The sequence below is a fragment of the Pelobates fuscus genome, chromosome 6 (assembly GCF_036172605.1).
Source record: "Pelobates fuscus isolate aPelFus1 chromosome 6, aPelFus1.pri, whole genome shotgun sequence".
Taxonomy (NCBI): domain Eukaryota; kingdom Metazoa; phylum Chordata; class Amphibia; order Anura; family Pelobatidae; genus Pelobates; species Pelobates fuscus.
The window spans coordinates 137,626,818-137,649,137 of NC_086322.1; the positions used below are offsets into that span (position 1 = coordinate 137,626,818).

At 42.1% G+C, this 22,320-nt stretch overlaps 1 protein-coding gene across 1 annotated transcript in view; it reads right to left on the reverse strand.

Annotated features, from left to right (window-relative positions):
- Positions 1-20,749: 20,749 nt before the first annotated feature.
- Positions 20,750-22,320, reverse strand: part of LOC134615520 (caspase-6-like) — a 46,648-nt gene continuing 45,077 nt past the window's right edge. Inside the window, exon 8 of the mRNA XM_063460051.1 lies at positions 20,750-20,988. Within this exon, the coding sequence (XP_063316121.1) occupies positions 20,750-20,988 (239 nt within the window). The remainder of the gene's footprint in view (positions 20,989-22,320) is intronic.

The following is a 22,320-nucleotide window of genomic DNA, read 5'->3' on the forward strand; positions in this document are numbered from 1 at the left end:
GAACACGTGCACAGGATTGTGATGGCTGGCATTAGCAGTTTACACACAGTATTACCATAAGTTAAACAACAACGATCTTTCTTTTAGTTAGAATTGTGATTATAAACTTCACCTCTGGAGTAAGAAACAGTGGACACGATATTGCGGGGACCTAAAGAAAAAAAAAAACAATTTCCCTGCAGGGGCAATTGGCAAGTGTATATAAACCCCAATAGTTTTAAATAAAACTGTCAATGTTTCAATCAGTAAAAGTTAGTAAGAAAAATATATAAGAGGCCGCACTATTTAGATGCGTTTAAAAAATCCGTCTCAATCCTTGCCAAAGCTTGTTACTACAAAACGTGCTGGTCTGAAGCCCAGAAATCAAAGGGAAGGACTGGTTACTGCAGTGCATAGTTGTTTAAAGAATTTGCTTGGTGTTTAATACATACACGGTATAGAAGGAAAAGGCTGTAAAATGCCACAACACAATAAAACGAACACAGATATTTAACGGTATGGTAATCAACTGGCATCCTGAACGCATTCTTACAGTGATTCTCTTGGTAGGAGATGAAAAGAACGAACTTTTGTTCTATGTCCAGCTATTGAGCAACATGCCAATGAGGTTATATCATTCTATCAGCTAAAAGTTTAAACCGGACACATTCGCCTCACTACACTCAGACTGACAACTTTTTAAGAAATGGTCAGCACCACTGATCAGTTTTATGACTTCACACAAATGTGTGAATTGTGCAAGCATTGCTTCCTGGTGAGAGTTATCCAGAAAGATAATACAAGAAATAAATCAAATAAAATGGGGCTTATTTACTAAACTCCAAACTGTAGTAAATTAAAATCTGAATGGAAACATTTTGGCTAAAATAGCTCTGCTGTCAGTGCGGAGGAAATGAAGATTTTTCTTCCAGATCGCCTTTTTCTTCCAGCATCAGTGGTCGGAGTACGAACAGAGGATAGACGTAGGTCTTCAGTGGAGCGTAGGGGCCTAGACAGGACATACTTGTGTATTAGGGAGGATGGATAGGTAAGAGTAACATTATGTAGAGATTTGAAAGCAAGAACCAGAATTTGAAATTGAGCCATGTATTACGGGAAGCAAATGCAGGGACTGACACAGGGGTGAGGCGTGGGATGTGCGGTCAGACAGGAAGATGAGCTTCGCCGCCACACTCATTGTAGACTGCACCACGGCAAGTTGGAATCACGTAAGACCACTGAGAAGTGGATTGCAGTAGTCAAGGCGAGAGAGGACAGTGGCATGGACCAGCACCTTAGTTGCATCTGGCGTCAAGTAGAGGTGGATTTGCACAATGTTTTTGGATGGATTTGACAATTGACTGAACATTAGGGGTGAAGGAGAGGTCAACGAGAGGTCACCTAGGCAGTAAGCCTGCACGATGGAGCTGATGGTAACGCTGTTAATGTGAAGGGAGGCAGAAAATAGGAGTAGCAACACTTGAGGGAGGAAAGACCAGAAGTTCTGTTTTGGACAAGTTGAACTGAACTTACAGTTACTAATAGCAGAGAGGCAGTCTCTTAGATCTTAGAGAGAGTCAAATAAACTCTATTCAAGGAGCTCTAGCTGATTGAAAAAAAGGTTAGTTTATGTTATTTTATCAATAAAAAAGTGGGGTGCCTAAATCAAGAACAAAAAAAGGAAAACTCCATAACTAAAATTACATTTTTTTAACATAGAAGTGTTATTTTAAACAGTTTTGCCATAACTTGGGATTTCCCTGCTAGTAATGTCCCCTTATTCTCCTAATTCTATATGGACTGATTACAGACCCTCCTGACATCAGAGGAATATGTGCAAGACTTTTTTTCAATCTAGAAAACATATACACAGCCCATCAACACAAATGTTTATTAAAGGGACACTATAGTCACCCAGACCACTTGATCCCATTGCAATGGTCTGGGTGAAGTCTCTCTGTCCCCTTAACCCCGCAATGTAAAACATTGCAGCTTTTGAGGAACTGCAATGTTTTCATTGCAAAGTTAAAACTGCCTGTGTTGGCTATCTACCAGTCAGCCACTAGAGGCACTTCCTGATGTTGCTCTGAGTCAGATCCAGTGCTTCTCTACATAGTATTGGATAGGATGAGATATCATCAAATGTGATGATCTTAGTGAGAGGAATTTGAGCTGTGTCAAGGAAGCAAGCAAGATGGCACCCACGATTGAAAATGAGGTTTGGAATGTGGCGCGTTCCTGATGGAAGTGGAAGAGGATAACGGTGTTCCACATGGCTTCAATGAAGGAAGTAAAGCCCTTTAAAAGGCATTAAATGACACTGGACACTCTACTTGATCCTTATCGGACTGAGGAAGCTAAGAACTTCAGTGAAACGGGTATCTGGAATATAAATTGGACTATAACAAGTAATATTTTGTATTGTTTTTATATTTAATTTCCTTATATAAGCAATAAAACCGGATATACTTTTTAAAAATAATCACAATATATTCAGTGTTCTGTATGCTGCAAAAGGCATGTATTGCCCCATACCATACAAGGCTACAAAAGTGAGCCATTGAAAAATCTCCACACTTGTGACTATAACTCATTTAATGATATTATAATTCCATTTTAAAGTGGTATCACCAGGGGCGTATTAGCCGCGAGGCAAACAAGGCATTTGCCTTGGGCGGCATTTTCCAGGGGGCGGCAAAAAAAGCCGCCCCCAAATGCCCAAGGCAAATGTCTTGTTAGCCTTGCGGCTAACAGACATGCCGGCGGGCTGCTGGGCGATCGGGCGGCACTGCCTGGCGGGCTGCCGGCCGGTGAGGGAGCACTTCCCCTGAGCTGTCTGCTCAGCTCCCTCGCCAGCCGCAGAGTGAGACTGGGAGGCGGAGCCGGAATATGACGTCATATTCCGGCTCCCAGCCTCACTCTGCGGCTGGCGAGGGAGCTGAGCAGACAGCTCAGGGGAAGTGCTCCCTCGCCGGCCGGCAGCCCGCCAGGCAGTGCCGCCCGATCGCCCAGCAGCCACTGGACCACCAGGGAGGAAGAGACACCCCCCTCCCCAGCATTCCCAAAGGTAAGGAGGCTGTGGGGGGGTGTTAAATAAAAAAAAATTGTTAAAAAAAAATAAAAAAGAAATGTCTTAAAAATAAATAAAAAACAAATGTCTTAAAAAAAAAAATGTCTTGAAAATAAATTTTAAAAAAATGTCTTAAAAGTAAATTTAAAAAAATGTGTTAATGTGGGTGGGTGAGTGTGTGTGTGTGTCTGTTAGTGTGTGTGTGTGTCAGTGTGTGTGTCTGTTAGTGTTTCTGTCTGTGTCTGTTAGTGTGTGTCTGTGTCTGTTAGTGTGTGTGTCTGTTAGTGTGTGTGTGTGTGTGTGTCTGTTAGTGTGTGTACCTGTTAGTGTGTGTGTGTGTGTGTCTGTTAGTGTGTGTATGTTAGTGAGTGTGTGTGTCTGCTAGTTTGTGTCTGCTAGTGAGTGTGTGTCTGTTAGTGTGTGTCTGTTAGTGAGTGTGTTTGTCTGTTACTGAGTGTGAGTGTGTCTGTTAGTGTGTGTGTGTTTCTGTTAGCGAGTGTGTATTTCTGTTAGCTAGTGTATGCGTATCTGTCAGTGAATGTGTGTGTGTGTATTTAGAATGCGGGGCGGGGGGAAAGGTTGGGTGGGGGGGGAGGGGGGGCGCCTGAGTTTTGTCCTGCCTAGGGCAGCACAAAACCAGGATACACCACTGGGTATCACACTACATGCACTTTATACTTCCTGAGCTACCTGCATGAGAACTTCTAAAGATAAGAAGATTCCACATTATCCTATAGGGAGGGTCGCCTATACAGACCCACAAGTCCACTATACCAGAGCTAGATAGCCTAACTCTGTAAATTGTGTATGTTTTATTTTTAGGATTTCTTCCAATTTCACAAAGATTTTACACTATTGTATTGTTGCACTTTACATATAAGCACTGCACTACTTTTTGCTGATTTGTATTTTTTAGTGTGTGAAGAGGTTACAACATACTGTAGTCAGTGTGACAGCAGTTGTTAGTTAAAGGGACACTATAGGGTCAGGAACACAAACATGCATATCTGAACCTATAGTGTTAAAGGGACAATATAGTCACCAGAACAACTACAGTGTATTGAATTTGTTCTGGTGAGTAGAATCATTACCTTCAGGCCTTTTGCTGGAAACACTGTCTTTTCAGAGAAAATGAAGTGTTTACATTACAGCCTAGTGATAACTTCACTGGCCACTCCTCAGATGGCTGTTAGAGATCCTTCCTGGGTCATGGCTGCCTCAAATGCATCCAAACATTCAGTATCTCCTCCCTCTGCATGCAGACACTGAATTTTCCTCATAGGAGATACATTGATTCAATTCATCTCTATGCGGAGATGTTGACTAGTCAGGGCTTTGTTTGAATTGTATTGTCAGCGCTTAATAGATATTCCCCTTAAATATAACAAGGGTGCATATGTATGCAGATTGTATCTTAAAAAAACTGTAATAAAAAACTGAAAAAACTGTAATAAAAAATGAACTGTATCAAAAACTGTGGTGTAGGACAGTGATGTAGTAAATGTCTCAAAAAAGTCCAAAGTCTGTAAGATCAGCATATAAGATCCTGAGGGGGGAAATCCTGATTCTTTAGTAGTAAATGGGGACCCAGAAGTGTTTATAGAGAAATTCACAAATTAAAATATTGTACTCATCGTGGGAGACCATGCAGAAAAAACCTCGTGGCTGCTCGTTATCCTAAAGTTCCAAATGGATCGTCCGGTTCCCCAAAGGAGACAGCATTTACCCGGTGCACTCAGGTGGGCTGTCCGAAAATGTTCAAATGGGGAAGCACTGAGGATAAGTCCGGCTTCTTTCAGGAGCTTTAGCAGAAGAGGGTATGCTGCAAAGAAATTCCCTCGCACCTCATCAACGCGTTTCGTCCTTCTTCTGAGGGCTTTTTCAAGATAGGTGCTATGACCATTGCTTAGCGGTTTTATACTTTGCCGGGCAAACGGATTCAAAATTCTTAAAGATATATACTCTTCTTGAAAAACAGTAATTTAAAAAAGTCTTATCTACACTGTAGTATACATTGGCTTCTGTGTGTAATAGTAGATTGCAATGCTGCAGTGTATTTTAGCTTATATACACAAATATCAAGAGCTGTTATACAATACTTTCCTAGTGTTATTTAAAAACAACTTAAAAATGACATAAACATAACATAAAAATGCATTAACTTTCAGATATATATCGAACCCTATAGCAGAAATGACTAATAACATATTTGCACATCTTACTCTTATATTTTAATATTAATGCTGGCATCATTTATCTGTATAAGGTGGTAACATCCATTCTTCCCTATCACTGCTAATGGTTTAGTAGGCACTCCTAACTTGGGAATTATACTCTTTGCAACTGAGTGTATGGGAAAATAAAGCACTTAAAGAGCTTAGTGAGAACATAGATATTACAATAAAACCGGCAGACAAGGGAGGGGGAATTGTGGTCCTGAACACCAAGGACTACAATATAAAATGTAAAAGAATTCTTAATGATCCTCTCACATATAAACAGATAAAGGGGGACCCCACGTCAGATACCAAAATAAGTTTATTTAACATATTGGAGAGGGGAAGATTTCTGAATATACTGAATAAAAAAAGAATTGGAGTTTGTTATGGTCATATAACCTAAAAAGACTGTATTTTACCAATTACCGAAAATACATAAGAGTCTCACGAATCCCCCAGGTAGGCCCATCATTTCTGGTATAGGGTCCCTGACATGCAATCTATCGCAGTATATAGATGTAATACTACAACCCTTCGTAAAAAAGGTGCGGTCCTACTTAAAGGACAGTGGAGATCTATTGAGAAAAATAGAAGGTTTACAGTGGGAAAAAGACTGCCTGATGGTGACATGTGACGTCACGTCGCTGTATACTGTTATTAAACATGATTTGGGAGTAAAGGCAGTAAGAAAAATTCTGTATGAGGATCCCACAATGTTAGTGGAACAGGTAGAATTCCTTATTGAATGCATAGATTTCATATTGAAGAATAACTTTTTCTGGTATGGTAATGATATATACCTGCAGACTAATGGTAGCGCTATGGGGACCACGTTCGCCCCGAGCTATGCCAATATCTTCATGGCCCACTGGGAAAATCTGTTAATTTGGCAAGGACACCAGTGGGGGGCAAACCTGGTCTTTTATAGACGGTACATCGACGACTGCTTCTTTGTGTGGAAAGGAAAGGAGGCAGATCTTGTGGAGTTTCTGGCATACATTAACAGAAACTTATCCTTTACGTACAAATACAGTTCTACAAGTATAGACTTTTTAGATTTAGTCCTATACACAGATCAACAAAATATCTTAAAGTCTAAGACTTTTTTTAAAAAGTGTGGATGTGAACAGCTATATTTGGACCTCTAGCTGCCACTATCCATCATGGCTATCAGGTGTCCCATTCGGTCAATTCCTAAGAGTAAAAAAAATTGCACAGACCCTGAGATATGCGACTTACAACTTCAGAAGGTAAAACAACAATTCACAGAAAAAAGTTATGATGAAAAATTATTAGAAACAGCCCTTCAAAAAGTAAGAACTATAGAACGCCCAACACTTCTACATTCCAAACAGGAGAGGGTAAAACAGAATAAGGAGACTGAGGACCTATGCCCCCTAGTGTTTAATTACAGTGCACAAGCACACTATATAAAAAAAAGCGTACAGAAACACTGAAATCTATTACGGCAAGACCCCACATTAGCGTTGTTTTTACCCACAAAACCGATGGTAATCTTCAGGGGGGCACCCACATTACAAAATAAACTAGTACATAGTTACAATAAGCCACCAAAGCGTAACCACTTCTTAACTGGAAAGAAAGGATATTATAAATGTGGGAATTGCAACATATGCAAATTAAGCTCTAAAGGGAAGAACTATACAACCTTCCAGTCCTCGGTAACAAAGGAAGTATTTGACATCAAGGAGTGCATTACGTGTAACACTAAACAGGTCATCTACATGTTGGAGTGCCCGTGTGGCCTCCAATATGTGGGCCAAACCAAAAGAACACTTAAAGTCAGACTTAGAGAGCATGCCTACAACATCAAAAGAGGTTTTGAGAAACATTCTCTCTCTAACCATTTCAAAACACACCACAATAGCGATCCGGCACTCCTTATGTATTGTGGTATTGAAAAAGTAGAAGTAGGAGGGGAGGTGAATTGAGTAAAGTTTTAACATACCGGGAAATGTTCTGGATACACAGTCTGAAAACCTTAACTCCTTCAGGTTTAAATGCAGAATTAATATTAAAATATAAGAGTAAGATGTGCAAATATGTTATTAGTAATTTCTGCTATAGGGTTCGATATATATCTGAAAGTTAATGCATTTTTATGTTATGTTTATGTCATTTTTAAGTTGTTTTTAAATAACACTAGGAAAGTATTGTATAACAGCTCTTGATATTTGTGTATATAAGCTAAAATACACTGCAGTATTGTAATCTACTATTACACACAGAAGCCAATGTATACTACAGTGTAGATAAGACTTTTTTAAATTACTGTTTTTCAAGAAGAGTATATATCTTTAAGAATTTTGAATCTGTTTGCCTGGCAACGTATAAAACCGCTAAGCAACGGTCATAGCACCTATCTTGAAAAAGCCCTCAGAAGAAGGACGAAACGCGTTGATGAGGTGCGAGGGAATTTCTTTGCAGCATACCCTCTTTTGCTAAAGCTCCTGAAAGAAGCCGGACTTATCCTCAGTGCTTCCCCATTTGAACATTTTCGGACAGCCCACCTGAGTGCACCGGGTAAACGCGGTCTCCTTTGGGGAACCGGACGATCCATTTGGAACTTTAGGATAACGAGCAGCCACAAAGTTTTTTCTGCATGGTCTCCCATGATGAGTACAATATTTTAATTTGTGAATTTCTCTATACACGCTTCTGGGTCCCCATTTACTACTAAAGAATCCGGATTTCCCCCCTCAGGATCTTATACGCTGATCTTACAGACTTTGGACTTTTTTGAGACATTTACTACATCACTGTCCTACACCACAGTTTTTGATACAGTTCGTTTTTTATTACAGTTTTTTCAGTTTTTTATTACAGTTTTTTTAAGATACAATCTGCATACATATGCACCCTTGTTATATATTTTTTTTTAAATTCTTTATTTGTAACAAGGTGAAACACCATTAGCACAATATACATATATATACATCGTATTTGTAAAGACGTTAGCAAGATCCAGCGTGAGTGATGAGCAAATTGTTCAAAGTAAAGCGTATGTTATTCGTAGCTTTGTTAATGTCTTCGGCACACTGGCCTCGAAGCGTCTATATAGGAATGGCTGCAGTACATGAGGCATCTTGTTGTTAAGTATGCATATGTAATCCCATATCTTACAGATTACATAGGGCCCTTTTACATCCCCGCCAGGGGGGACGCTGATTGATATAGTTGCAGATGCCTAGGAATAACACTGAATAGTCGTGATCCCCATCAGTTAGGACAAGGCCCAAGCCAAGATAGATAAAAAATGCGAAGTGAAAGCCATTCAGATAATAAAGAAGTAGAGGAAAGAAAGAACAAAGAACAATACAGACAGAATAAGCGGGGATAGAGTAAGGTATAGAAAAGAAGGTCAAGGGGGAGGGTGGGGGGGGGAGGGAAAGGGGGTGTGAAGGGTAGGAAGGGTAGGAGTAGTCATCCGTCCTCAGCACCAGCCCATGAGGCTGTGCCCTCATTCATAGTCACATCACCCTTTTCCTTGTATACAGCCCCACCTATCCCCGAAGACCCGCAGTATCCTAGAGGCTCCCGATGGGAGCCCCATTACATCCTCTGTAAGGGGAACAAGTCAGGTAAGCATCCTGTTCGCTAAAAGGTGACGGAAGAAGGGAGAACGGAGGCCCGGATCCTATTCCCGTATCGCCTATTCTCCCGCGCCACTATTTATCCACGGTGCCCAAACGTTAGCAAATTTTGCCGTTGTGCCTCTGACCTTCGCTGTAAGTTTATCCATAAGGAACGTATCCTTAATCTTTTGTAGCACCCTGTTAAAAGGGGGGGAGGAAGGTTGAAGCCATACCTGAGCCAACGCCCGCCTTGCCGCCAGGTTTACGTTATTTAACAGTTTCATTTCCGTTCTGGTCCATCCCTCAAGAGGTCTGGCCAGAAGGAAAACCCATGGGTCTAGGTCAATCTCCCTACCAAAGATATCCTTCAGTAAGTCCGCCACCCCCTTCCAGAACGATTTAATCCTAGAGCACTCCCACCACATGTGTAAGTAAGTCCCTTTATGACCGCAGCCTCTCCAGCATACATCTGTGGATACCCTGTTCATCCTACACAACTTCACCGGGGTGGTGTACCACCTAAACATGGTTTTATATGCCTGCTCCTGCATTGAAACACATATAGACGAAGTTGCTGCAGCTTCCCAAATCTCCTGCCAATCCACCCCCTCCAATTCTTCGCCAATATCCGCCTCCCATTGAGCTATGTATGTAAGGTCCCCCCATTCTGATGTGGAAGTGCTTAAATGAGCATATAAAGCTGTTATAAGGCCCCTCGGGAACTGTTCCCTGAGGCACATGGCTTCGAAAAAGGTAAGCGGTTGCAGTGCACTAGACCTATTGGTCGGGGTCTGTGCAAAGTCTCTGAGTTGTAAAAAGCGAAAGAAGTCAGAAGGGCGTAAATTTGCCCTGGCCTTTAAATCCTCAAACTGAAGTAGTGAGCCACCTCCATAGAGTTGGCAAAGGCGCTGGACGCCCGTACCCTCTATTCCTTGGAATTCCCTAGCGTGTAGACCAGGGGGAAAAGCTTTGTTTCTAAGATAGGGGGTCAATGGGGATGTCCGGGAGGACAATCCATATTTGATCGACGCAATGTCCCATATTTTCATCGAATTCGCTATGGCCGGGCATTCAACTCGTGTTGTCGGTCTGTGTTCACGAGGAACCCACATAAGGAATTGGGGCATATCAGGACCCATGAGGGACGACTCCAGATCAACCCACCTCCTTTCATCTGGAGGGGTGTGCCAAAACGCTATTTGCGTGAGCTGGGCCGCTAAATAGTAAAAATAAAAATTTGGCAACCCCAGGCCCCCCCTAGACTTTGATCTATATAGGATATTACGGGAAACTCTGTGCCTCCTGTTTTGCCAGACGAATTTCCCTGCGGCTTGCTGAAGCGGACCTAAGTCAGACTTGGTGAGTCGAACTCGGAGAGACTGGAACAGGAACAAAATTCTGGGGAGGACATTCATCTTCACTGAGTGGATTCTACCAATCCAAGAGATTGGCTTATCCTGCCAGTTTTCCATATCCGAGAAAAGGGTGCGTATCATGGGGGTGTAATTCTGATGGAAGAGCTGGGCAGGATCTGCCGTCAAACGGATCCCCAGGTATTTGATGTGATGCCTATCAATACGAATATTGTGATTATTTCCCACGCGAGCGATATCAGGATCACTCATACTTATAGGTAGAGCGCACGACTTGGGCAGATTCACTTTGTATCCGGCCAATTCACCGTATGTCTCTAAGACTGCTGCCAGCGCATCCATTGACTCTGTCGGCTCCGTCAGAGTCAGCAGAACGTCATCAGCGAATGCAGATACCACATATCGCTGGTCCCCAATCGAAATTCCATGAATCTCCTCGGTACATCTCACTCGTTCTAATAGGGGTTCCAGTGACAAAGCAAAGAGTAGGGGCGACAAAGGGCAGCCCTGTCTGGTCCCGTTGCCCAAGTTAAACGGTAGAGCCTTTGATCCTGCTATACGTACCCGTGCCCGGACATCTGTATATAAAGCCCGAATTGCAGTGATAAACGTGTTAGGGAGGCCGAAGTGTCGCAGGACCTCGAATAAGTATGGCCATTTAACCCTATCGAAAGCCTTCTCTGCGTCAAGTGACAGGACCAATGTTGGGATCTCCCTATTTGCCTGCCGCCAGAGAAGGTCGATGTTACGTCGAGTGTTTTCGTACAATTGTCTACCGGGGATAAAACCCACCTGGTCCGGATGGATCAGACGAGTTAAAAAGGGGTTCAGGCAAGTCGCTAAGATCTTAGCTAGAATCTTAGAGTCGTGGTTTATCAATGAGATCGGTCGAAAATTCTCAGGGAGCGAATCGTCTCTGCCTGGCTTTGGTAACAGGATCACGTCGGCCAGCGACATGTCCCTGTCCGGTATGCCCCCCTTCATTAGATCGTTAAACAACGTCTCAAGATGCGGTACCAGCTCTTCCCGAAACATCTTATAATAACCGCCCTCGAAGCCATCTGGGCCTGGAGCTTTATTGCCCTTCAAGGACGATATTTTCGTCGGCTGTGATTTGAGCTCCCAAGGTGGCAGCGTCGCCACCCTCCAGTTTTGGTAGGGCTAGTTGATTGAGGAAAATCCTTGTTTCCTCCGTCTCACGCTGTTGTCGTTCCCCGTCTGCTCCTCCAGAGTGGTTATATAAGTTAGAGTAGTATGCTGTGAAGACCGTCGCTATGTCAGTGGGATCCGTGCAATACTTACCCGCAGCGTCTTTGATGCTCGTGATATGAGAGTGACCCTGTCTCGGGCGGAGGGACCTAGCTAACATTGTGTCCATTTTTTTAGATTTTTCGTAGTATGTCCTCTTGGACCATACAACTGCCCTAGCGGTATCATCTAAGAGTGTCTCTCGCACAGACATACGCAATTTCTGTACGTCCGCCAACGTGGTAGCTGACGGGACTGCCTTATGCTTCTCTTCCGCACATCCCAGGGCCTCCAGAAGGGATGACAATAGTTGCATTTTACGCTTCTTTTTTATCGTCGCTTCTCGAATAAATATTCCCCGGATAACCGCTTTGTGAGCGGCCCAAACCGTTGCCGGGCGGAGGTCAGGCATTACGCTCCGAAGAAAATAATCGGATAATTCCTGACGGACTGTCTCCACCACGACCGGGTCCTGTAGTAACGAAGTGTTCAGTTTCCAGGACCACGGAGACGCGGTGCATAGTTTGTCCATTGTTAACGAGATCTCCGCGTGGTCCGACCAGGTTATAGAACCGATCGTGGAATAACGAGATCTCCGGATGCCGCATGCGAGTTAACTAGAAATAGGTCAATCCTAGAGTAAGAGTCGTGGGGTGCAGAATAAAACGTAAAATCACGATCATCGGGATGATGAGCTCTCCAAATATCTAAGAGGCCGGTACGCTGGATAAATGTGCGGAGTAGTTTGTCCTGACTCCCCCTACCGTGTGATCTTGGCAACCCGCTGCAACGGCTCCGGTCAACAGCCGGGCACGGAGTGGCGTTAAGGTCGCCGCCCACAACTATCATTCCATGCGGTAAGTTATTGACCATTTGGGCCATGGCGTCCCAGAATTCGGCAGAGGGGATATTGGGGGCATATATATTGATGAAGTGGATCGTATGGGAGTGCAAACTCCCAGAAAGCAATAAATAGCGTCCCGCCGGATCAGCTATCACATTCCCCATCCGAAAGGGGCATCTGTGGTGTATAAGGATGGCTACGCCATTCCTCTTGTTTAGAGCTCTCGCCTCATGCACAATGCGGAATGTATGGTCCCTCAACATAAATTTTGCTGGCTTTGGTATATGCGTTTCCTGCAGGAAGGCTCTATCAGGGTTCAGGCGTTTAAGTTCCCTAAACATAAGGCGCCGTTTACTCGGGGCGTTAAGGCCTTTAACATTCAGAGATAAAAGTTTAAACGGCATTGTAGTGGATTAAGAGATCGGCTTGTCATACAAGTCGGATCCTCTATGGATCGACCCTGATAATGCGCAGCGGACACAATGACACCTCCCCCCAACAGGGTCCGAACAGGGAATAGGGTTAAGGGAAGGTAAAAAGGGTAACAAGGGGTGGAAGAACAGTGAAAGAAAGAAGAAAAAGAGAAAGAGAAAAACATAAAAAACAGTAGCCTGGTCTTACCTGTTGCCAGGACCAAATGGGAAATATGTCGAGGCGTTTCCAGAGAACCGAGTCGGCCCCAGAACCGCCTCAACATGGACCAACAACGAATAGCACCCCCAGGGTGCCAGACAATCCCCAATTGGAGACAAAATTTGAAAGTATTATATAAAAGAACCGAAATGAAGGGGGAGACCGCTAGACCGCCCCTAGGCGACATCCAGAATCAAAAAAAACAAAACTCCAAAATTTAACAGGTGCCTTAATCTTACACCTATACACAGCATACCCCTCCCCCCCCTCCCCCACAACCCCCCGCCCAGAAACGTACAACACCCAGTGTCATAACCTGACTTAAAAGTGTATGTAGCATAAAAATAAGCGTGAACATAGCGTGAACCATATCCCGCCGCCTCATCCCGAACCCACCCCCCAGAAGAAAACAGTAACATAAATGTACATCGACCCCGGCCCAAAAGGGCTAGCTATGAAACCAAAAAGTGGTGGGCCGGCCCGAGAAAAATCCTATGGGGAAGGGGCGGCATCGAAGCAGGAGCGAGAGGGGGGGGGACAAATAATAAGCAACGTCATGACCTGATGCATTTGAATAGGTAACGAAAAAATAATATGAACACCAGGAAAACTGCATCCCGCCGCCCACCGCCCCTCTCCGAACCCACCCCCCAGAAAAACAGTGTCTACATATACAATGCCTCCGGCCCCAAGGGACCAGGCATGAAACCCAAAAATCATGCTACTAAAAATAGTGGGCCAACCTGGAAAGAGTCCCTTGGGGAAGGGGCAGCAGCACCCTTGTTATATTTAAGGGGAATATCTATTAAGCGCTGACAATATAAATTGGCCTCTTTACATAGGAATTGGGAAAATTATTTTTGTTTCAGCTGCTGTTACTTTTAGAGTACCTTAGGTACTACTGTATTGTTCTATTTAGACTATATATTGGCTACCACGTAGGTTTTTTATAATTATCACTTTAATTATATTTTTTTACTATATGCGCTCTCTTTTATATCTTGTATATCAAATTTTGTTTGAATTGTGCTGGCTCTGCCCCTGATCTGCCTCCTTGTCAGTCTCTGCCAATCCTATGGGGAAGCATTGTGATTGGATCAGGCCACCACTTCTGATGTCAGAGGAAGTTCACAGGCACAGGCAGCAGCTTCAGACTTGAATACAAGTAAGATTTTACTATCTTTAGGGAGGCCAAGGGGGCTAGATAGTGTTTTTAACACTACAGGGTCAGGAATACATGTTTGTGTTCCTGACCTTATAGTGCTCCTTTAATCTAGATAAAGATGTCCGTCTCAATTAAAGCATGGGCTTTGTATTGTGTTCCTGTGAATTGATGGATTATGAAAATGTTATTGTCCTTAAAGTGACAGTCCAAGTTCCATGGCAATCTACGCACTTTGCATTGCTTATTGGGCAAGGGACTTCCCTGTCTCTGGATTTCTTCTGTCTAAGACCTATATGTGGCATCTGCTAACATTCTGTGTCTGGAAGGGTTTATTCAACCATATGAGGTGTTAAATCACTTTTGTTTCTATCCATGCAGCCCTAGCCACACCTTCCCTGGGTGTTATTGATCCAGCCTGCATGAAAAACATGGTCTAGTGCTCTGTAAATTGAACTTTAATCACAGACCAGAGGCTCCTGCAGGGTCTAGCAGTGAGACCTCAGGGGCATGATCTAGACACCTGTTCTGCGCAGCGTAAGCAAATTTAATAACATGCTTGCGCTGTGTTTGCTTTTAACTAGTCTCTGGTGTCTCCATAAGTGAGATACCAGAGGACCAAATGACCAGGAAAGTGTATCGTGCATGTGTTTGGAGCCTGCTTGTGGGATTGCGTGTGTATAGAGTGAGCTGATTGTGGTGTGGTATTGTGTAAATAGGTTGATTTCATGTATGTGGTGTAATATGTGTGGCTAGGGGCTATAGAGAGTTTGTGTGTATAGGGGGCATAGTGTGTATAGGGGATGTAGCGAGTGTGTGCATACTGGCTGTAGTGTGTGTAGGGGTGGTAGAGAGTGTGTGTTTAGAGAATGTAGTATGTGTTTGCTTACAAGGAATGTAGTGTGTGCATAGGGGATCCAGAGTTTGTATGTCAGGAATGTAGTGTTTGTAGGTGATGCAGTGTGTGTGTGTGTGTGTGTGTGTGTGTGTGTGTAGGGGATCTAGTGTGTAAAGGACCCAGAGTGTGTATAGGAGATTGTGTGTGTGTGTGTAGAGGATTCAGTGTATATAGGGATCAAGCGTGTTTATTTGTGTGTGTGTGTGTGTGTAGAATAGGTGATCCAGAGTTGGGTAAGGGATCTAGCGTGTATCTGGAGCGTAATGTGTGTAGTGGTGCAGTGTGAGGGGTGCTGTAGTATGTATGTTTGTATGTATGTTTGGGGATTGTTACGAGCGGATAAACAACTGCCTAAGACGTTCCAAAGCCCACCCACACTCCGCTACAAAAGGAACAGGAACCTCAGAGACATACTAGTGAGAAACGATCCTAGACACTGCTATCAAATACCAACTAAAATTGTCAGAAAGGGGTGCTTCAAATGTAGTGGGTGCGTCACCTGTAGTCACATGGTCAGTGGAACTTAGTTTGCCCACCCACATAGCGGCCAAAGAATTAAAGGGAAACTCCAGTGCCAGGAAAACAATCCTTTTTCCTGGCACTGGAGGGTCCCTCTCCCTCCCACCCCCCAATCCCCAGTTGCTGAAGGGGTGAAAACCCCTTCAGTGACTTACCTGAGGCAGCGACAGGTGCCACGTCGCTGCTTCCTCCTCCCCCGCCGCTCCTCCTTCTGCTTACGTCGGCCGGTGGGCGAGACTGATCTCGCCCGCCGGCCGAGGAGACCTAATGCGCATGCGCGGTAATGCCGCGCATGCGCATTAGCGCACCCCATAGAAAAGCATTGAAAATGAATTTCAATACTTCCCTATGGGGAATAGAGCGACGCTGGAGGTCCTCACACAGCGTGAGGACGTCCAGCAATGCTCTAGCATTCCTGTGCTATAGAGCAGGAAGTGTCCTCTAGTGGCTGTCTAATAGACAGCCACTAGGGGAGGACTTAACCCTGCAAGGTAATTATTGCAGTTTAAAAAAAACTGCAATAATTACACTTGCAGGGTTAAGGGTAGTGGGAGTTGGCACCCAGACCACTCCAATGAGCAGAAGTGGTCTGGGTGCCTGGAGTGTCCCTTTAACATTTCCCAATATATTACATGTACCACTGACCATGTGATCTACATGATTACTTGTCCCTGCAGACTGTCTGATGTGGGCAAAACCAATTTGACCCTTAGAGGTCGGATACGCGGCCACCGATCCACCATCACCACCACATTTTGTGACAACGCCAGTGACAAACCAGTTGCAAAACACTTGTTGTACTTGGGACACCGACTACCGACTTTACGCTTTACAACTATCGATCATATCCCCCCCCCCCACCCAGAGGGGGAGACAGAGCCAAAATGCTGCTACAAAGGGAGGCTCGATGGATACATAGTTTAGACACCGTTACACCTAGAGGACTGAATGAAAACATTGTTTATTCTATTTTCCTCTGAATATGAAGTCCTCAGTCAAGACAGATATCTCCATATGTACATAATGCTATCGGCTTATCTTTATTTCTATTTTAATTTATTTTTTATTCTATATTCCTTATTTGTTCCATTTCTTTTAGCCCAGCTTAAACCCTTGGCCGTATGCTAGTCCTACAATATTCCATCACTATAATATTATGCACATGATTTTTTTTAAGGTGGTTATTGAATACTCAAATACTGCTCATATTGTTCCCAATTAGTGGTAAAGTTCTATAACATGTAACCTATTTAACAATTGAGAATTTACGTCTTTGCTTCTGTCAGAATCTAGTTGTTAGTAATAGATCTGTCTGTAATAGTAGGTCTCTATGCTCTTAGCATAACTCTAATTTTTAATTAGATATCTAAAAGCTATGTATACTAGTCTACTAAATAATAGAAGATTTGATACATTATCTTCCTATGGTTTAGCAACATTCTTTTAATTTCTTTATATATACACACATCCGTCACTGTGGGACATGGTCACCTTTTTTTCACTGATGTTATATATATATGGCACTTTTTCCACTAAACACAATTCATGGAATGCTTCACACAATACTGGTTTTAAAATAATTCCCACGATGTATATATCACATTCACGAATATCCTTAATAGACAGTCACACAGACTCTATTATTAACTTCACACGGAACTATATCGGACCGGTCATTTATTGTGTACACTGGTTTCCTAGTAACCATGTTCTCGTCATCACGCACGTCCTACATGGTCACGTCATCACGTAACGATCGGCAGACAGTTCCAGGTTTCGAGTAAGGGGAGGAGGGTGATTATCACAATTGGTGAGTACACTATATTTTTTCTATATATAGTTTGCTTATATGGTTACATGTTGATCTTGAGGAAGACCCGAATGGGTCGAAACGTCGATCACACAAATGTTTACCTTTTGATGGAATAAATACTTTTCTACTTTTTGAAGACCGGAGAGTGCATCCTTTCTTTGTATATACTGTGTATATATATATATATATATATATATATATATATGTTTGGACGTATTGTATGAGTGAGGGGCACAGTGTGTGTGTAAGAGGGGTGCAGTGTCTGTAAGGGTGTTCTTATGTGTCGTCACATTTTATGTTTCCAATTTTCTTTGTCTTAACTCACTGAGGGTTATTTTATATAGTGTGTGTGTGTGTGTGTGTGTGTGTGTGTGTGCACGAGTGAGCTGTGTGTGCTGTTAATGTGAGGGTGCTGTCAGTGTGAGTGTGCTGTGTGAGTGTAAGTATGCGGTTAGTGTGAGAGTGCTGTGTGCGCTGTGTGCTGTCAATGTGAGTGTGCAAGTATGATGTTAGTGTGAGGGTACTGTGTGCGAGAGTGTGCTGTGTGTGTGAGGGTGCCTTGTGTGTATGAGTGTGCTGCATAGAGAGCGTGGGCTCTGCATAGGCCGGCAGGGGAGATTCTGTGATCTCCCCTGCCGGCCTCAGGCCATTGCCATCATGGCCCACCGGGCATTTGCCCGGTTTGCCCGATGGCCAGTCCGGGCCTGCTCTAAGCTATAATCACTGAATACTGCGCTGCTGTACTTCAAAGGGGAAAGTAGAGCTGCCCTACTTTGAAGGGGGAAGGAGAACCTTGGCGGTGACACTTAGGTCCCTCAAGGAGAAATTTGAAATTTAAGATCTAAATTGCCAAAGTGGAAAATGTCTATAAGTCGAGCTAGCTATGCTTTCAGTTTGGCTACTCTGACCTTAATTTGACACTCTATTTGAATTCACACTTTAGTGAATAACCTTCATAATAAAGGTCTCTGTTTGAAGAATCCAAGATAGTAAGTTCATTTAATACCATGTGCTACCCTCTGCTTTCATCTACTGCTGTTTGTCAGTTGTTTTAACATACCTGGTGAGTATTATATTACTTCAAGTGGACTTGGGTTTTAAAAACTAAAACTAAAAGGAGGGAAGCAAAAAAAAACGGGGCACAAGAGAATACTGAGAACGGGCAGCAGCTGAAATAGCCTGGCCTTCGGTGGGTCCCCGCTCAGATCTCAAGCTGGTTCTAGCTCATCTTGTGCCATTACAGAGAAAAGGAGGGAACCACCAGAATCACTTAGGAAAATGTGTTTTATGGTTACAAAACTGACATATTGATCAATAAATACAACGTTGGCATTTTAAAGGCTAAATTGAAAAGCTTAAATTGCAATGTATTAAACGTCTAAAGTCACACAAAAAACAACAGCATTTCTGAAATAGATTTAAAAGTGCAGTCAAATTTATAGCAAAAAGAATTGTTGATGCCAGTGTCATTTAATTCTAACTCTGTACATTTATATTATCAAGTTAGCACTGAAATCCGATCTTCAAAACATTAGCATTCAATTAGCCTAAGCACAAAGAGTTGCATAAACAGAAGAGGTACAAGTTCAGCAGTTTATACACATTCCTCATCCAAGAAGTGCATTGGGAATCTAATTTGTAAACATACATTTTGCTAACAAACAAACATTTAAAAACTACTAAAATAGTTCTGTTGGATAGCCAAAATGTAAACAGTTCAGTTTTCGAACAACTTAAAAATAACATACTATGCAAATCATATTACATTTCTTAAAGTTTCCAAAATGTTCTTTTGTTGTCAGAATATGGAATGGTAGAATCTTTTGAAACTGTCAAGGTGTTAATATTAACACATTTACAAAAATGTAGTTTATTAAGATTAGTTTAAAAACTAGAAATACTCTTCAAAGGAAAGTACATTTGGTTTTTGTATATGGTGTAATTCAGTAACAAAATAATTCCTAATTTTGTTGTCTTATCGGTCAAGGAATGGATACAGGTGTATTCAATTCTAGAGTGGTTTGTGATAAATTGTATGAAATGAGTTTTGCAAGACCTGTGATTCATTTAGCAACTTGTTAATGAAATCAATTAATCGGCTTGTTCAGGGCCTGCTTTAACTTTATGCATGAGTTAATTTAGTTAGTTTATCACTATAACAGTAGAGTAGGTTCAATGCGATCTTAAAGTAAAAAACAAATTAAAAAAACTTAAAATACTCCAATATTCCAATGTTGTTCCATACATTTTAAGATTTTCACACCGATCTTCACAGATCTATGGCCTGCTGTCGTGGTTATGGTACCGGGAGTGCACCCTTCCAGGGAAAGTAGTCCTAGTGTTTGTGAACATTCTCACAACTTATCTGGTGTCCGCTGGGCACCAGTCACATTCAGAAGCAATTGCATGGAGCTAAACCCTGATTCTCTCTGCCAATGAACCATCCCTGCACAACAGAGCTTAGCCCAAGTACCATGTGAACATTATAGTGAAATCATCACACCAAAGCAATTGTAATACGTAGCATGTGCCAACTCACAGTGCTCAGAGTAAAGGTATATGACAGTTACCCTACTATATTTGTGGAGTGAGACTGGAAAGCTAAAATAGTGTCTGTGCTTCTTATTTCATATACAAACCGTGCAGATTCGTACCATCCAGCATTGATATATATTTTTATGGGGGGGGGGGAGGGGTTTATGTACTGTCAATTCAAATAATGTAATACAATTCACAGGTGACACAATTGTTCAGTGCGTACTGGATTGGCATCGGAAGTTGTGCATAACATTGGAAGCCTGGCCTTTCTGCTGCTCCATGTGCACAAAAAGAAAAACAAACACAGATACATATTAATAGACACCATACTTTCAAATCTATTAGATTAATTAACAATGGATTACCTGAGAGATGCTCACGATGAAATGTTGCATTTAAACACATTAAGAAGGGTAACTTTTTGTTTCACAAATAAACCAGTATGTGGACTGTTGATATGTCCAGGTAGATTGCTACAACTCTTATCTACCTATTCAGGCTTATTTCACAGAACAATAATTCTCTAAGATCACCATACAAACCATGCAATAGCCAAGTGTATTGATCTCACAAGTAAAATTATTTTAGGATCATCAATATACATTTTGAAGAGACACCGTCTTTGCTTTCACTAAGGATCAATCAGTACTAAAAAACAAAACAAAAAAAACTACAAACCGAAAAACAGTTTCCTAATTAATATTTTTTCATAATATATTCCCTTTTACCTCCTACAAAAAAAATACAAAAGTTGTTTATGGGGGGACAACAATGAACAATAGAATAACAAAATATCTATTTAAAAAAAAAAAGTTTAAGGAAAAAAGTATTACAGAAATAAAAATGATTTAAAAAGATCAATTCTGCTTTGGTTTAAAAAAGAGCTTTTTGGTTAACATGGATGCAAAGCACGGCACTTGTTTTTTTCCAATTGCGTTACGGTCAAGGCAATTTTCCACAGAGCGCAGAGACACCTTCCGATTCACCAAAGTTAGAAGTTCGGTCAGTTCCAATGTTGTTCCATACGTTTTAAGGATTTCACACAGATCTTGAACATACCAGGAGCCAAATAAGGTTTCACGATGTGAATAGTAGCCTAAAGACAAATAAAAAGAACACAAACATTTAAAAACATGCAACTTCTCATGCCTTGTTACAAATACATCAAATCAATTAATAAAAATCGCCACAGAGACTTTTCTGAGGCATATTATGACAATTCATTTTTCAGCATCTTGTGAATGGCCCTATCTTTGCATTGCACTGGCCAATAATCCAGTTTTATAACATCCTGCATGATATCACACACTGAGTCATTGAATTCACTAGCTTAACTAGTCCAGATTTCACGTCTGTCTGAATTATGAAAAGAAAAAGACTTTGTTTTGTAAAATAAGGTTTGAAATTCCCAAGGTCTATGTTAAAGGTTTTGGGCCTTAACGAAAACAAACATGAAAAAAAAGATGTTGTTTGAAAGGTGTAAAGCAAGCAAGTCTTGCAATAACAATCCTGTCCCAATGTGAGTGAGGGTTTGGGCTTTAAAGGGTTACTCCAAGCACCATAAGTATTAACATAATAACTTTAGCTTAATGAAGCAGTTTTGGTGTGTAGATCATGACATTGCAGTGTCACTGCTAAATTCTCAACCATTTGTGAAGTAAATCCCTTTGTTTATGCAGCCTTAGCCACATCTCCTTGCAGAGATCTAATGTTTAACCTTCCTTTATTGTACAGATTGATTAATTTATCTCCTGCTTTGTCAATAGCCTGCAGGAGCCTCCTGTGTGTCATTAAAGTTCAATTTACAGAGCAGGACATAAAAACACTTTTAACCCCTTAGTAACCACGGACGTACATGGTACGTTATAAAAAAAAAAAAAACTGCAGTTAACGACCGCTGACTTACCCTGTACGTCTGCGGCCCAAATGAGCGCTGGAAGAGATCGTGATCGCTTCCAGCAGCTCTAAGGGTATTACACAATGGCTTGATATCGAGGCCCCTCCCTGCATTACCCCCTCCCTGCACTCCGTACATGGTTTTCAAAAATAAATTAAAAAATACATAAAAAAAATTACAAAATTAACCCCGTACCCTCCCTTCCTCCCTATGTACTTACCAATCACCAACAATCGGTCTTCTACTGAGGGGGACTGTCTGGGCTCAGCCCAGACAGTCCCCCCTCTGCAATTTAGGACCCCCAGGGGCCATGTGATCGCTCTAAAAGAGCGGTCACATGGCCGCAATAGGTGTCCACTGAACTGGCAGGCAGTCCCCCTGCTGGTGAAAAAAGTAAAAAAAGTAAAAAAAAAATAAATCTAAATAAAGTTAATAAATTAACAAATTGTGTGTTTAATATACACACACACACACACATATATATCATATATAACGTCATACTAATTGTATTTTTTATTAATATAAAAATAC